This window comes from Ictidomys tridecemlineatus, chromosome 16, assembly GCF_052094955.1.
Source record: "Ictidomys tridecemlineatus isolate mIctTri1 chromosome 16, mIctTri1.hap1, whole genome shotgun sequence".
Classification (NCBI taxonomy): Eukaryota; Metazoa; Chordata; class Mammalia; order Rodentia; family Sciuridae; genus Ictidomys; species Ictidomys tridecemlineatus.
In genome coordinates, this window is record NC_135492.1 from 30,919,586 (window position 1) to 30,937,741 (window position 18,156).

General features: G+C 37.6%; 1 protein-coding gene across 1 annotated transcript; it reads left to right on the forward strand.

The window, feature by feature from the left end:
• Positions 1-2,294: 2,294 nt before the first annotated feature.
• LOC144371516 (uncharacterized) lies at positions 2,295-7,016 on the forward strand. The gene is given in 1 exon segment (XM_078033833.1): positions 2,295-7,016. A coding segment is annotated over 1 exon segment (2,904 nt). The 5' UTR covers positions 2,295-2,406; the 3' UTR covers positions 5,311-7,016.
• Positions 7,017-18,156: the final 11,140 nt, after the last annotated feature.

Here is an 18,156-nt window from a genome sequence, read left to right on the forward strand (position 1 = left end):
TCTGTATTTTCATTTATTTGTAAGAATTTTTTGATTTCTTCCTTTATGTCTTCTGTAACCCATTGATCATTCAGTAACATATTGTTCATTTTCCAGGAGATGCAGGATTTTTCCTTCCTTCTTTTATCATTAATTTCCAGTTTCATTCTAAATGATCAGATAAGGTCCATTATATTATCTCCACCCATTTATATTTACTAAGAGTTGCCCTATGGCATAATATATGGTCTATCTTTGAGAAGGATCCATGTGTATCCACATGAGCTGAGAAGAATGTGTATCCACTTGATGATGGTTGATATATTTTATATATTTTGGTTATGTCTAGGTTATTAATTGTGTTATTGAGTTCTACAGTTTCTTTATTCAGCTTTTGTCTTGTGGATCTGTCCATAGGAGAGAGCGGTGTGTTGAAGTCACTGGTAATTATTGTGTTGTGGTCCATTTGACTCTTGAACTTGAGGAGAGTTTGTTTTAAGAACGTTGCAATACCATTGTTTGGTGCATACATATTGATAATTTTTATGTCTTGTTGGTGGATGGTTCCTTTTAACAGTATATAGTGGCCTTCTTTATCCCTTTTGATTAAATTAGGTTTGAAGTTGATTTTATTCGATATGAGTATGGCAACTCCTGCTTGCTTCAGAGGACCATGTGAGTTGTATGATTTTTCCCAGCCTTTCACTTTCAACCTGTGTATGTCTTTTCCTGTCATATGAGTCTCCTAAAGGCAGCATATTGTTGGATTCATTTTTTTATTCAAGGTTACTAGCCTTTGTCTCTTTATTGGTGAATTTAAGCCATTAATGTTTAAGGTTACTATTGATCTATTGTTTGTTCTTCCTGACATGCTTATTTATGTATTTATTTTAATATGGCTCGTTATTCCTTTTTGGTTATATTTTTTGTTCTTTTTTATACTGGGTTACCTCCCAATGTTAGTTTTGGGTGCTGTTTTTCAATTCCTCTTCTTGTAGTGTTTTGCTCAGAATGCCTTGAAGTGCTGGTTTTCTGGCTGCAAATTCTTTTATCTTTTGTTTATCATGGAATATGTTAATTTCATTGTGAAATCTAAAGCTTAATTTTGCCGGATACATTATTTTTAGTTGGAATCCATTATTTTTCAGCGTTTGAAATACGTTGTTTCAGGATCCTGTTGCTTTCAACGTCTGTGATAAAAAATAAGCCATTAACCTAATTGGTTTACCCCTGAATGTAATCTGCCTTCTTTCTCTCATAGTTTTTAATATTCTCTCCTTGTTCTGTGTGTTGGATATCTTCATAATTATGTGTCTTGGAGTTGTCTATACATTTGTGGGATATTTCAGATCTCAGTGACCTTTGAGGATGTGGCTGTAAACATCACCAAGGAGGAGTGGGCTTTTCTGGATGCTTCCCAGAAGATCCTTTACAGAGATGTGATGCTGGAAGTCCTCAGAAACCTGGCTTTTATAGGTAATAATGATGGTTTTAAAATTAATCAAATCGAGAACTCATGTTTATTTTGCTCATTTATGTAGAAGGTGAAAAGGAAATCAGTTGATGAATTATTGAAGCATAAATGGCACCTACAATTTGGCCAAGCATTTCTAGGTCCTAAATATTCATAATGATTATTATGTTGTCTCATTTTAGGAAACAAGTGGGAAGACAAGACCACTGAAGATCAGATTGAAAACTGTGGAAGAAACCTAACGTAACTGTACGTTTACTCACAAGAGGAATTCGTGAGGGAATCTGAGAACTGTCATATAATTTTTAAAGCAAACCAACCGAAGAAGTATGCATAATTTGAAATGTATTTATTCTTATAATATTTTTTTATCAGAAATACATACTTATCTCTAACAGGTATTCAGTCTTTTCAAAGTATTTGACATGCAAAAAGGACTATGAAATTGCATATGTGAATATGACTATGTGAATATGACTATGTCAATAATAGCCATAGAGAAGCTGTGTTGGAAAGGATTTATTCCTTTTAATCTCTTTATTTTCAGGCAACTTTAACAAATCAGAAAATCTAGCCTTTATGTGATGTTGGTAGAAATTTAAAGACCTATAAAAAAATAGAAAACTGTGAATGAGTTAGGTATCAATTATGTGCTGGTCACTTCTTCTTCAAAGAAGTCCTATGGTAAACTTCAAACTTTCCCTACAGAATAGTGTGGGGAAACCTTCAAATCGATTCCAATTTTTAACCAAACAAAGACAAATTTTAATAGATTAAATCCATGTGACTTCATTTTGTGTGCAAATGATTTCGTATGTCCTTCTTTCCTTCATAGGCACATCACATCTCACTCTGGACACAAATACTATAAGCATGAAGAATATGAAGAGAAGCCATGTGAATTTAAACAATATAGGAAATCTCTGGTTTCTCTCGAAAGTGTTGACACACAAATGTTGTTACAAACTGAATATAGACCCTATGAAAGTACAGTATGTGGAAAAGTCATCAGTTGTTCCAATGACATTCAAAGACATGAAGAAACTCATACTGGGGGGCAACCCTATGAATGTCAACAATGTGGTGAAGCCTCTTCTTCTCTCCCAGGTGTTCAAAGACACATGATAATACACAGTGGAGATAAACCTTTTCAATGTGAGGTATGTGGGAAAGGCTTTCATTTCTCCTCTTTATTTAGAAGATATGAAAGAACTGATTCTGGAGAGAAATTTTATGAATGTAAACAAGATGGTCAAACCTTTATTTCACAGACAAGTCTTCAAAAGCACAAGGTCACACACAGAGGGAATGCACATTTTAAATGTAAGGTATGTGGGAAAGACTTTGCTTATCCCAGATTACTTAGAATACATCAGAAAACACATACTGGAGAGAAGCACTATGAATGTAAGCAGTGTGGCAAAGCCTTTGCTAGATCTGGTGACCTTCACATACATGAAAGAACTCATAGTGGAGAGAAGCCCTATGAATGTAAGCAGTGTGGGAAAGCCTTCACTCAGTCCTCTCACCTTCACTCACATGAACAAACTCATACTGGAGAGAAGCCCTATGAATGTAAGCAGTGTGGCAAAGCCTTTGCTAGATCTGGTGACCTTCACATACATGAAAGAACTCACACTGGAGAGAAGCCCTATGAATGTAAGCAGTGTGGCAAAGCCTTTGCTACATCCCGTCAGCTTCATATACATGGAAGAACACATACTGGAGAGAAGCCCTATGAATGTAAACAATGTGGAAAAGCCTTTGCTATATCCTATAAACTTAAGAGCCATGAAAGAACACACACTGGAGAGAAGCCCTATGAATGTCAACAATGTGGCAAAGCCTTTGCTAGATCTGGTGACCTTCACAGACATGGAAGAACTCATACAGGAGAAAAGCCCTATGTATGTAAGCAGTGTGGAAAAGCCTTTCCTACATTCCATCAGCTTCATGCACATAGAAGGACACATACTGGAGAGAAGCCTTATGAATGCAAACAATGTGGAAAAGCCTTTGCTACATCCTCTAAGCTTCGTGCACATGGAAGAACACATACTGGAGAGAAGCCTTATGAATGCAATCAATGTGGAAAAGCATTTGCTATGTCCTATCACCTTAACAGACATGGAAAAACACACACTGGAGAGAAGCCCTATAAATGTAAGGAGTGTGGAAAAGCCTTTACTAGATCTAGTTACCTTCAGAATCATGGAAGAACACATACTAGAAAGAAACCCTTTGGATGTCAACAATCTGGAAAAACATTTGCTTCATCGCGTCATCTTCACATACATGGAAGAATGCATACCGAAGAAAAGCCTTATGAATGTGAAAAATGTGGAAAAGCCTTTACTGCTTCCTCTTACCTTCAGATACATGAATGAACTTATACTGGAGAGAAGCCCTATGATTGTAAGCAGTGTGGCAAAGCCTTTGCTACATCTAGTAAACTTCAAATACATAGAATAGTGCATACTGGAGAGAAGCTCTACGAATGTAAGCAGTGTGGCAAAGCCTTTGCTAGATCCAGTGAACTTCAAATACATGGAAGAGTGCATACTGGAGAGAAGCCTTATTAATGTAAGCAGTTTGGCAAAGCTTTTGCTAGATCTGGTGACCTTCACAGACATGAAAGAACTCATAGTGGAGAGAAGCCCTATGTATGTAAGCAGTGTGGCAAAGCCTTTGCTACATCCTGTCAAGTTCATGAACATGGAAGAACACATACTAGAGAGAAGCCTTATGTATGTAAGCAGCGTTGAAAAGCCTTTGCTAGATCTAGTCATTTTCAGATTCATGGAAGAACACACACTGGAGAGAAGCTTTATGAATGTAAACAGTGTGGAAAAGCCTTTTCTAGATCTAGTCACCTTCAGATTCATGGAAAAACACACAATGGAGAGAAGCCCTATGAATGTAAGCAGTGTGGAAAAGCATTTGCTACATCTAGTTGTCTTCAGATTCATGGAAGAACACATACTAGAAAGAAACCCTTTGCATGTCAACAATGTGGAAAAACATTTGCTTCATCCCGTCATTTTCGCATACATGGAATAATGCATACTGGAGAAAAGCCCTATGAATGTATACAATGTGGAAAAGCCTTCACTGAGTCCTCTCACCTTCACTCACATGAACAAATTCATACTGGAGAGAAGCCCTATGAATGTAAGCAGTATGGCAAAGCCTTTGCTAGATCCAGTGAACTTAAAATACATGGAAGAGTGCATACTGGAGAGAAGCCCTATGAATGTAAGCAGTGTGGCAAAGCCTTTGCTAGATCTGGTGACCTTCACATACACAAAAGAATTCATAGTGGAGAGAATTCCTATGTATGTAAGCAGTGTGGCAAAGCCTTTACTACATCCTGTCAGCTTCATAAACATGGAAAAACACATACTGAACAGAAGCCCTATGAATGCAAACAATGTGGAAAACCTTTGCTACATTCTATAAGCTTAAGAGCCATGAAAGAACACACACTGGAGGGAAGCCCTCTGAATGGAAAGAATGTGGAAAAGCCTACACTACTGCCTCTTACCTTCAGATGCATAAACACACTCATACTGGAGAGAAGCCCTATGAATGTAAGCAGTCTGGCAAAGCCTTCACTCAGTCCTCTTACCTTCACTCACATCAACAAACTCATACTGGAGAGAAGCCCTAATAATGTAAGCAGTGTGACAAAGCCTTTGCTAGATCCAGTGACTTTCACAGACATGGAAAAATGTATAATGGAGAAAAGCCCAATGAATGTCAACAATGTGGAGAAGCCTTTGCCACATCTTGTCTGCTTCACACATGTGAAAGAACATATACTTCATAGAAGTCATATGCATGAAAACAATTGGTAAACTCTTCTGTTATTACTGTTTCACTCATATACATGTAGGAAGTTTACTGGAGAAAAATCCTTTGAATGTGAAATATGGTAAATCACATTTCATATCATCCTCAAAGACAAGAGAGACTCACACAGCTGAAAATGTGTGTGTGTGTGTTTGTGTGTGTGTGTTTGTGTGTGTGTTTGTGTGTGTGTATGAATGTGTGTGTGTGTGTGTGTGTGTGAGAGAGAGAGAGAGAGAGCAAAGGATCAATCGATCCACTGGGGATTTAGCCTGGTGGTGCTCTACCACTGAGCTACATTCCAGTTCCTTTTTACTTTTTATTTTGAGACAGGGAGTTGCTGAGTTTCTTAGGGTCTTCCTAAGAAGCTGAGGCTAGCCTCCAACATTGATTCTTCAGAATCAGCCTCTCGAGTCTGAGGAATTAAAGGCATACACCAAACTTCCAACTGAATAACTCTTTAAATGTGAAAAATATCACAAATCTTTCCATTGTCCCTGTTGCCTTCAAAGCCATTTCACTCACATTGAAAAAAAAATCCCTCTGAATTTGGGGGATTTGCTACATTCTGTCAGCTTCATTTCCTTTCTTATATATGAAAACATTCATGCAGAGAAGCCCTGTGAATGTGAGAAATGTAGGAAATCTTCTAGTTTTCTCATTTTTTTCCTAAGGACTGGGAATATTGTTTTGGAATAAAAAGAATAAATCCTATGCAAGTAAGAAATATAAAGGATTCAGCTGTTCTAGTTTTTTTCAGTTGTATGAAAAGACTCATAGTGTAGAAAATGCTGAGGATAAGCCATATGGGGATGTATTCAGCTTTGAGAGTTTTCTCCAAAGGCACAAAAGAATTCACATGTTAAAATCCCCTTTCTATCTTTAAAAATTGCAGTAACACTTTCAACTGTCCAGGTCCCTTTGAACAGCATTTAAGAAATCACACTGGGAAAAAGCCCTTTATGTAGAAATGTGGTGAGAACTTTGCTTGTTTCAGATCTATTTGAATTTTTTCAGACACGAGGAAAATTTTATTTTATTTCATTTTATTTATTTATTTTGAGATAACCACTGTAGCTGTGTGACAATGGTGTGTGCCTTCATTTCTTTTTTTCTTTCTTTTTTTTTAAAGTACTCAGAGAGTACTTTAAAATACTCCCCTCCAACCCAGGGTACTGGGTTGGAGGGGAGTATTGCATCAGCATGAAGATTTGAAAGCAACATATTTCTCTGGGTTAAATCTCTCTTACTGTTACATTCCATTTTTCCGTATTTTAAGTCTTTTGTGTCTAATGTTTTATTACATATTGTATATGTTAGTTTAGGCCTCTCTACTCCAGCCTTTGGTACAGATTGGTGAAATGGCTCTTCTGAACTTTTTTCCTCTCTTTCTTAGTTCAGATTTCACCCAGGAGTGCTCTAGCACTGAGTTTCTCCACAGTCCTTTTAATTGTTATTTTTTGAGATGGGGTGAGGCTGGCAGCTGGGACCATAGGGATGTGTCTGTGTACCCTGCAGCTGGCATCTTCCTTTTGCTTGATTGCTTATTGATCTATTGATGACTCTGGGACCATCACTCTTGTCACTTGTGCTTGTTATAAGGCTCATGTATTGTGCTGTATGTAGGCACATTAAAGAGAATTATAAAACAATGTCATTTGTGTATATTGTTTAGAGAGGCGCTTTCTCAAAATATATTTTGCCCTATACTTGAGTTGCTTTCTCTTTTCTTTTCCCAGTCCTGGGGACCAAATCCTGCCTTGTGCATGCTAGTCAGGCATTCTAGCACTGAACGCTTCATAGCTCAGGTGGTGAATTTGCTGCAGCTGTGAGTATGGACCCCACAAATAACCACATCAGCAGATGTAGCTCTGCAGGTGTTTCTTCCACAATTGCAGCTGATCTCTTCCTTTTTAAAGGTCTTTTATACCAGTGAATTTTTTTTAAAAAACTACATCCAATTTAGGTTTTCTCCCCATGAATAATACTTAGGTGGAATATGCCAGAAAACCCAGGCTTGGTTTTTCTCTGTGTTTTAGAGTACCTCAGTAGCCCTGGAAAAAATTGTGTGATGGTTTTCTTAACACACACTACATGACCAAAGGCTTGGTAAGGAGCATCCCATTCTGGTGTCCTAATATAGCGGCTCTCCCTTCTCCACCAAATAATCTTAAATAAGCTTCTTAGGAGACCTTCACCATAATTTTCTTTCAACAGAATGTCAGAAAATGATTTTGCAAAGATCTCAATGTGGGTTATAACACAGACTTCTGCTTTTGTGGCAAAGCTTGGAAGACCTCTTACTAATCTTACAAGTGGTACACAAAGCACTTTCTGTGAACTAATCAAAACAACAACAACAACAACAAAACCTTTATGTATACCAATACATAAAATATAAACCTCCATCCGTGTCCCACTAGATGTAAATAAAGATCAATGAAATTCCAAGCAGTGAACCAAAAAAATTTAAGTGATACCCCTCAGAACCTAATCAATGTGCTCCTGGAACATTCCTTGGGTGTCTAGCCTCATGTGCCCTGCATCACTAATAAAGCTACAGCCTCCAATCAGGTTATATTGTGCAGTACTTGCTGTGGAGTGGGCTGTTTCTGCTCAGGCTAAAGGATTCAGTTACTTGTCCCAATGATTCAAAGCCTCCTGAGCAAAACCTCACCCACAACCTATTCAGGTGTCATGGATCATGTTTGATTATTGGTAAGAGTTCCTTACATACTTGTGTCCAAATGTTGAAGTTTGCCAACATGCCAAAGATGGGTTGATTGTCACTTCTATGTCTGTTCCAGCCTTTTGCTGTGTCTTAGTGCTCATTTGGAAAGGAAGGCAAATAGAGTGTGCTGTGGCCCTTCTGTTTTTGATAAATACAGCATAAGCCATCCAGTAAAACTTCATCTTTAAAAGGTAGTTTTGAACGCTTCCCAAAATTTCCAAAAACTTTCTTTGCAGCCAATGAGTCGGTGTGGCAATTTCCTAGTTTTACAACTTTGATTTAGAAGAAATATTGAATAGAGGTGTGTGATCACTTGACGCAGTCTGGACTTCTATGTAATAAATCCATTTGCCAAAGGCAGTAGTTGCAGGCTTGCTCCTTGGCAGTGTGAGGGACTGGAGTGAATGCAGCTGTCCTGGGGTGTGGGCATTGTTTGTAGGAGTTCAGTCTTGGTGAGTACATCAGTGTAGGAATCAGACTTATAGGAAGGCTACAGAATCTCCTGACAGAACCTGCCTGTCGCTTTTGGACAGTAGTGTTGTCATGTGAGCTGGCAGGTAGGTGGCTACCTTCTGATGGATTTGGGTTTGTAGCTAAGCAAATAGTGAGAATATACAATGATTAAATGAGAATTAAAATATTCTTTGTCATACCAAAGACATAATTTGGGGGCCAGTCATAATAACAAGTAACCTCTTTGACCTTGAACCACATATTTTCCTTCATGTATGCATTTTCTCACAAACTTTTGTAGTGTGATGCTTATGTGGAACAAACTGAGATAAAATGGAGAGGTTTATTTAATGGTGCAGTGTACTAGTAGTTTTAAAGACTTGCAGCAGGCTTAGATTCCAATATTGTTCAAATTTTATGAAAGACTCTGAAATTCTCAAATTCTTGAGAATCTTCAGGTGCTTTGGCATACACCTGAAGTACCAGTGGCTCAAGATTCTGAGGCAGGAGGATTATGACTTTTTTTCACTTTTTTTAAGGAGAAAGAATTTTTTAATATTCATTTTTTAGTGTTCAGTGGACACACCATCTTTATTTTATTTTTATGTGGTGCTGAGGATTGAACCCAGCACCCCATGCATACTAGGTGAGCACGCTACCATTTGAGCTACATCCCCAGCCCATCTTTTCATTTTTTAAAAAAATTATATATATATATATATATATATATATATATATATATATATATATATATATATATACATTTTTTTCCCTAAGAATCAAACTTAGTTTCTCCCGCATGCTAGGCACATTGTCAACCACTGAGCCACAACCTTAGCCCAAGGGTTGTGATTTGAAAGCTGGCCCCCCTGGATAACAAGGAGTAAAGAACTCAGTGAGGCCCTGTGTCTAACAAGTAACTCAAAATAATAAATGAAAACAAGACTAGGAGGTGGCTGAGTGGTTGAGTGTCACTGAGTTCAGTTCGCAGTATAACCAAGAAAAATGAATTAGAAACCAAGTTTTAATAAACCATATGATGGGTGGATGGGCTTGTCCATTATATTGTTTTCTTCTTTGGATTCTCAGGCATGGTTTATTAATTCAGGAACTCTGTAAAATTCACCAATTCAATTAAAATCAAGTGTATGATTTTCAAAAAGTAATGATATTGCAAGGTCCATGAGGAGCAGCTTTCTGCTCTGGGAACCCTCTGTAATTGGTAGTCATCACAAGTGGCCATAATGTCCTTATCATAAAAAGTTTGTGAAAGCTTCTATTTTTCAGGAGTCTCTGAAGGTGCTAAACGTGCCTGTCTTTTCAGAGCTTTTGGTGGAGGAATTCCATATGGAGGTCTCTGATTTATAGATGATGTCATTGAGGAGCTCAAATGAAACTGATAAATAAAGAACAAATTACCACCTGGTCCAGTGCAGTCTAAAAGGTGTCAGATTTTCCTGTCTTTAAGGAATGTCAAGCAACCTTGGAGGAGGATGTCAGCAATTTACGATGTGCTCCTGCAAAAAACGTGATGCTGTGAGTCTCTGCTCAGGTCATTTGTGAAAAGCTGATGAGTAGTTTGAGAATTTATTTGGTCCTGTTAGTGATAAGGACAATTTGCATTAGAATGCTATTAAAATAGAGAAAACAAATATTAGCCAATTCTGAGGCCAAAATATATACCAGTTGTTGATGAGATAGGATTAGTAACTTTCATTATATTTGGAATTGGGTATGGATACTTACAGACGGGACCAGATCATCAAAGTAGCAGTAATCTACCCAAGGCTAATGTTGAGATAGAGAATATCTGTATTTCTGTAGTTGGTATTTTATTTTTTCCTCTGTTATTATCAGTGACTATGTTTAAACATTTCAGGATGCGCAGAGAGAACTCTGATTTTTTCATATTTCATGAGTTAGAAAATGTTAGACTATTAAATATTCTGAGAAGCACATTAGATTTTATAAGAATTTTTAGTTTCCATGTACCTTGTTTTAACATATCAAAAAACATATGAAGTGATTTAATTAGAGATTGATGGTTTTTACTTATTTATTTTTGCTACTGGGGATTGCTGTGACAAGTGTGGCCAAACTAGCATGTTCTGTCAGGGTTTGATAGGACATTGGAAGAAATAAAGAGTCACACACGCAGAAGATGCAACATCTGGGATTGGGTGGAGCAATGCTCTATGATGGAGCAGCAGGTCTAAAGAATTATACCAGGAGGGCTGGGGATGTGGCTCAAGTGGGAGCATGCTCACTTGGCGTGTGTTCGGCACTAGATTTGATCCTCAGCACTACATATAATTAAAATACAAGATGTGTCCACCAAAAATTAAAAATATAAATGAACATACATTAAAAATTATCTCTCTAAGAAAAAGGAAAAAAGAATTACACCAGCAATCTTTATTGTGTATCTTTCATTGATCATATTAAAGACTATGTAAGCATTATTCTTTGTATTTATGAAAGTTACAAAGTTAGCAACAGTATACAGCTATTTTCTCAGTTACATTCTATAGTTGGAATGTGCAATGTTAAGAGCACCCTGCAGCTCTCAAGAAAGTCCATCCTTTAAAGTTTTTTTAAAGCTTCTTTTAAAACAGTGGAACTGGTGAACCATGTGTTTGACTTAGCAAGGAACTTTGTGCCTGAGAATAAGGTCAAAGCTGAAAAGTCTCCCACAACAGAGTCTCCCTAAAGAAGAGCATTGCCATAGCAACCAGGCATCCTATACTTTTGCATAGAAACTTTTCCAGTCACCAAGCATGCCACTGCCATTAAGTCATTAGAGACCTCCATCTCAGACACTTGTCTCCCAATCACTGTCACTGGTCTCCACAGGGGATTGAAATCAAGGCTGCTTTACCACTGAGCTACATCCTCACCAAGGCTCCCCCTCTTTTCTCTTTCTTGAGACAGTGGTGGACTCGGTTGCCCAGGATGACCTCACACTCATCTAAAAATGAAGTAATGTGGTCTCTGAACTTTTACCCCAATGGCAGTCACATTTGCTGGGAACTCAGCTGAAGTGGTTCAATTAAAGTAATTACTTTGGTGGGGAGGGGGTGGCTCCTCCCTTCTGAAGGCCGCTGGGCCTGATCTACATTGCAGGCAGGGGGGGAGGAGGGGGGGCGGGGGGGCTTGCCCCTCAGCAGGCCGCTGGACCTGTTCTGCTGGTGGGTTGCACGTCCACCTACCCTGTAGGAGCGTGGGGAAGCTCTGCCACTCAGCAAGTTGCTTGGCTTGACCTGCCCAGTGGGTCCCAGGTCCAACTGCCCTGCTGGTGCGTGGGAAGGGGGCGGCTCTGCCCCTCAGCAGGCCACTGCACCTGATCTGCCAGTGGTCACAGTTCTGCCTTATATTTGATAAAGGGGCTATAAGCATGCAATGGAGAAAGGATAGCATCTTCAACAAATGGTGCTGGGAAAACTGGAAATCCATATGCAACAAAATAAAACTGAATCCCTTTCTCTCGCCATGCACAAAAGTTAACTCAAAATGGATCAAGGAGCTTGATATCAAATCAAAGACATGGCATCTGATAGAAGAAAAAGTTGGCTATGACCTACATACTGTGGGCTCAGGCTCCAAATTTCTCAATAGGGCACCCATAGCACAAGAGTTAACATCTAGAATCAACAAATGGGACTTACTCAAACTAAAAAGTTTTTTCTCACCAAAAGAAACAATAAGAGAGGTCAATAGGGAGCCTACATCATGGGAACAAATCTTTACTCCTCACACTTCAGATAGAGCCCTAATATCCAGAGTATATAAAGAACTCAAAAAATTAGACAATAAGATAACAAATAACCCAATCAACAAATAGGCCAAGGACCTGAACAGACACTTCTCAGAGGAGGACATACAATCAATCAACAAGTACATGAAAAAATGCTTACCATATCTAGCAATCAGAAAAATGCAAATCAAAACCACCCTAAGATACCATCTCATTCCAGTAAGATTGGCAGCCATTATGAAGTAAAACACCAATAAGTGTTGGCGAGGATGTGGAGAAAAGAGTACACTTCTACACTGCTGGTGGGACTTCAAAATGGTGAGGCCAATTTGGAAAGCTGTATGGAGATTCCTGTTAAAGCTGGGCATGGATCCACCATTTGACCCAGCTATCGACCTTCTTGGACTATCCCCTGAGTACCTTAAAAGAGCGCACTATAGGGATACGGCCACATCAATGACTATAGTGGCATAATTCACAATAGCTAGACTGTGGAACCAACCTAGATTCCCTTCAGTAGATGAATGAATAAAAAAATTGTGGCATCTATACACAATGGAGTATTACGCAGCACTAAGAAATGAGAAAATCATATAATTTGCAGGGAAATGGATGGCATTAGAGCAGATTATGCTAAGTGAAACTAGCCAAGCCCTAAAAAACAAATGCCAAATGTCTTCTTTGATATAAAAAGAGCAACTAGGAGCAGAACAGGAGGGAAGAGCAAGAGGAAAAGACTAACAGTAAACAAAGACGAATGGGGGGGAGAGAAAGGAAGAGAGAAGGGAAAACATATGGAAATAGTAGGAGACCTTCAATGATACACAAAATTATAAGAGGTTATGAGGGGCAAGGGGGAGGGAAAAAAGGGAGAGAATTGAACAACAGCAGAGGAGGTAGACAGGGAAGATGGGAGGGGAGGGGAGGGGGGATAGTAGGGGATAGGAAAGGTAGCAGAATACAACAGTCACTAATATGCCATTATGTAAAAATGTGAGTATGTAACAATTGTGATTCTGCAATCTGTATTTGGGGTAAAAATGGGAGTTCAAAACCTAACTGAGTCAAATGTATGAAAGATGATATATTATGAGCTCTGTAATGTTTTGAAAAATTAATAAAAAATGGGAAAAAAAAGAAAATTAAAAAAATAAGTAATAACTTTGGAATTCTATGGGATGGGACTACTGTTTCCAATCCATTCTACCAGGCCTGGTAGAAATTTGCAAGTCAATTTTTATGTCTCCAGATCATAAGAAAAAATATTTTTTTCATATTTTCACCGATGTATCAATATCAACAGACCCTAAGTACTTGGTAATAAGGGCAGGAGTTATGGGAAACTTGTTGGAATTGTGTGGATCCATCCTGCCTTCTGATTTGTCTTCCTATTTTCTCTCTCACTCCTTTTAGTAAAAGGGGTTCTTAACAACTAAGCCACATCCCCAGACCCTCTTTCATTCCCATGACAGTAGAATGCATATATATATATATATATATATATATATATATATATATATATATATATATATATATACACTTTAGTATATCATACTTGTACATGTTGTAGAATCATATTAGTCATGTAGTCAAATATATATTCATCCAGTAATGATGTCTGTTTCAATCTACTACTATCTTTCCTATTCCCACATTCCTCTTCCCTCTCTCCCATCACTTTCCTCAACCTAATGTAAGATAAAGTGATTCTGCCCCAATGCCCCCTCCCTCCTGAATTAGCATCAGCATAATAGAGAAAACATTTGTCTTTGATTTTGCGAGACTGGCTTATTTCACTTAGCATGATATTCTCCAACTCCAACCATTTACTAGAAAATGCCATAATTTTAGCCTACTTTCAACCTGACTAATATTCCATTGATTATATATACCACATTTTCTTTAAACATTCATCTTTCGAGAACCACCTAGGTTGGTCTATAGTCTAGCTATTGCAAGTTGAGCTGCTATAAACATTCATGTGGCTGCTGAGGAGGTCATACATGTGAAAATATTTTTTAAAACAACAAGTTGATGAGCAGGAGAGAATATTTTACATTACATATTTAATTATTTCATAGTATTCAGAGTATAAAATGAACTCTAGTAACTCCATAATAAAATGATCAACAAATTAAAAAATGAATTCCGAGTTCTGAACCCCTCAGATATTTCTGCTACTCTTTATGGTGTTTTTTGAGAATGATCTTAGAGAAACAATAAGAGAGGTAAATAGGGAACCTACATCCTGGGAACAAATTTTTACTCCTCACACTTCAGATAGAGCCCTAATATCCAGAGTATACAAAGAACTCAAAAAATTAGACAATAAGATAACAAATAACCCAATCAACAAATGGGCCAAGGATCTGAACAGACACTTCTCAGAGGAGGACATACAATCAATCAACAAGTACATGAAAAAATGCTCACCATCTCTAGCAGTCAGAGAAATGCAAATCAAAACCACCCTAAGATACCATCTCACTCCAGTAAGATTGGCAGCCACTATGAAGTCAAACAACAACAAATGCTGGCGAGGATGTGGAGAAAAGGGTACTCTTGTACATTGCTGGTGGGACTGCAAATTGGTGCGGCCAATTTGGAAAGCAGTTTGGAGATTCCTGGGAAAGCTGGGAATGGAACCACCATTTGACCCTGCTATTGCCCTTCTCGGACTATTTCCTGAAGACCTTAAAAGAGCATGCTACAGGGATGCTGCCATATCGATGTTCATAGCAGCACAATTCACAATAGCTAGACTGTGGAACCAACCCAGATGCCCTTCAATAGATGAATGGATAAAAAAAATGTGGCATCTTTACACAATGGAGTACTATGCAGCAATAAAAAATGACAAAATCATAGAATTTGCAGGGAAATGGATGGCACTAGAGCAGATTATGCTTAGTGAAGCTAGTCAATCCCTAAAAAACAAATACCAAATGTCTTCTTTGATATAATGAGAGCAACCATGAACAGAGCAAGGAGGAAGAGCAGGAAGAAAAGACTAACATTTAACAGAGTCATGAGATGGGAGGGAAAGGGAGAGAAAAGGGAAATTGCATGGAAATGAAGGGAGACCCTCATTGCTATACAAAATTACATATAAGAGGTTATGAGCGGAATGGGAAAATAAACAAGGAGAGTAATGAATTACAGTAGATGGGGTAGAGAGAGAAGAAGGGAGGGGAGGGGAGGGGGGATAGTACGGGATAGGAAAGGTAGCAGAATACAACAATTACTAATTGGGCATTATGTAAAACTGTGGATGTATAACCGATGTGATTCTGCATTTGGGGGAAAATTGGGAGTTCATAACCCACTTCAATCTAATGTATGAAAATATGATATGTCAAGAGCTTTGTAATGTTGTGAACAACCAATAAAAAAAAAAAAAAAAAAAAAGAAAAAAAAAAAAGTAGATCGAATTGAATGATCAGTAATCAAAAAAAAAAAAAAAAAAAAGAGAATGATCTTCAAAATGCTAATTGTTACTTTTTGCTCCCAGTCATCTGGAAGTTTCTAGAGAAAGTTTCTAGTCATCTGCACTAGGCCTAAGTTCCAGTGGTTTTGCTAACTTCTGTTGGTGGAAGAATTGCTTCTCTCTTAACTTATTTATAAGTATCAAAGGGGAAAATTAAACAAACAACCGATAGACTCAAGAATATTTCAGCACTTTCTGAGCTCTGTCCTACCATTGTTCATCCCAGTAATAATTCCAGGCCTTCCAGTTTTTTTCAGAAGTAGTTTTTCCATGTACTGAGCATCTAAAATTAGTGACTTCTGTTCCAGGGAGTATATCCTAAACATCCAATTTCTATAAGCAACAGAGACTGAGCATGTGCAAATATTCATACATTACAAATAGTTGGATTTGCATTGTTTGTAACTACTTCCAAAAACTAAAATTTGCAGCAGTAGTGTTAAAATTGTATTAGAAATCACATATTTCTGTTTCACCACAGAAAATACAGTACACTCTTCTCCTAGCTACTTGACAGCCTGGAATATAACACACTTGCCTCAGAAATTTAATGCATCAGTCAAATGAAAACTTTCCTTCACAATAAGAAGTCTTGTCAGAATGCGTATGATAAAAATCTGAAAGGTAAGGGCTGGAGTTCTGGCTCAGTTATAGAGTGCTTACCTAACACATGGGAGGCACTGTGTTCAAGCATCAGAACCACATAAAAACAAATAAATAAAATAAAAGTTATTTGTCTATATGACTAGTAAATAAATAAGTAAAATATTTAGAAGTAAAAAACAAAAATCTGAAAGTTAGTAGGTAATCCAGAGCATATGAGCATGGATGTAAAGATTCACTTGTAGAAATGCTGGTGAGAATATAAATTGAGTAAAGCTATTTTTGAAAATGGTATTAAGGTTCTTCAATAAGTTAAAATAAAAATGTCATATGATTCAGTAGTAGTAATTCTGGGTATGTATCTAAAAAAAAATTGGAGTCATTAGATCATAGAAAAGACTATATTTTCATTGTAGTATTTTTTACAGAACCTGGTAAAAGACCTGAAGTACCTTTAAGGTAAATGGTAGGTTGGGTATGGTGCCATATACCTGTATTCCCAGCAGCGTGGGAGGGTGAGACAGGAGAATCATGAATTTAGAGCCAGTCTCAGCAAATCAATGAGATCTTGTCTGTAAACAAAATATATAAAAAAGCTGGTGATGTAGCTCAGTGGTTGACTAGCTCTTATTTCAACACACAGTATAATAAATAAATAAATAGGCTCAACACATTGACCCTATGCTATATTTTTCAAGAAGCAATTTACTTGCACCCTTTCTGGATTAACTGGACAGAATGTGTTACATTCTTTAACAAATTATTATCTGCAGAAGAAATGAAGTTTCAAAATAATGTTTGCAAGTGGAACACAAGTTACACTAAAGGGGAGACTTTCGTGATCTTGTTAAAGACCAGATTGTGGAACTCAGGGAAATAAAGAAAATTCCTACTAAGCATAAAATCTGCAAGAGTTTATGATTAAGAATTCAATTATAAATCATGAACATGAGGCTAATTAACCTAAAGTTTTAATGGCACTGGATACTTGAGAGTTTGATATTATCCTGCTGTCAGTCTAAAGTCAAGAAGTGTACCTTTGTAGGATGCTTTAGAATCTTTTTTTAGATCTCTAATGAAATTGGAGAAAAAGAGAGCCATACTCTTCTCTTTACAGAGAGGACACATTCTCTCTTTTTAAAGTGTCACCTTTTTCTTCCTTCTCATCACATCATTGTGTCTGCTTTTTTCCTCATGTGAAATGCTTACAAAGAGAAAGCAAAATCTATAACCTGTCATCTAGTTCTTGGAGGAAAAATTAGAAATACTGCATCCATTTGAAATATAGCATAAAAATAGTTGATAAGGCAAAGAGGGAATGCTGGCATTAAAATTGTGAACAGAGCTGAGTGCAGTGGTGCACTCCTGTAATCCCAGGGTCTTGGAAGGCTGAAGCAGAAGAATCGTGAGTTCCATGCCAACTTCAGCAAGGGAGAAGTGCTAAGCAAATCAGTGAAACCTCTTTCTTTAAATAGAATACAAAATATTGCTGGGGATTTGGCTCAAGGGTCGAGTGAGCCAATAAGTTCTAGAATGACTTGTTTTCCAGTGACAATAAATTGACCCATTATAGGCTGGAACTCAAGATTCAATCACAAGTTCTACAGAAGTCATATTGAAAATAGCTGGTGTCTTATAGATAATGTGGTTAAGTTGTTCCTGCACCCTCTGTCTGATAGGGTCACAGCATGGGAGATGCCGTGGCAGAGCTACACCATTTCGAAACTGAAACCGTGTGGAGGGTTAAATGTATTGTTTATGATACTCATAATATGGAAAATAGGGTATACATCAATCAATAATAAAAGTACATGTTGTCGGAAATG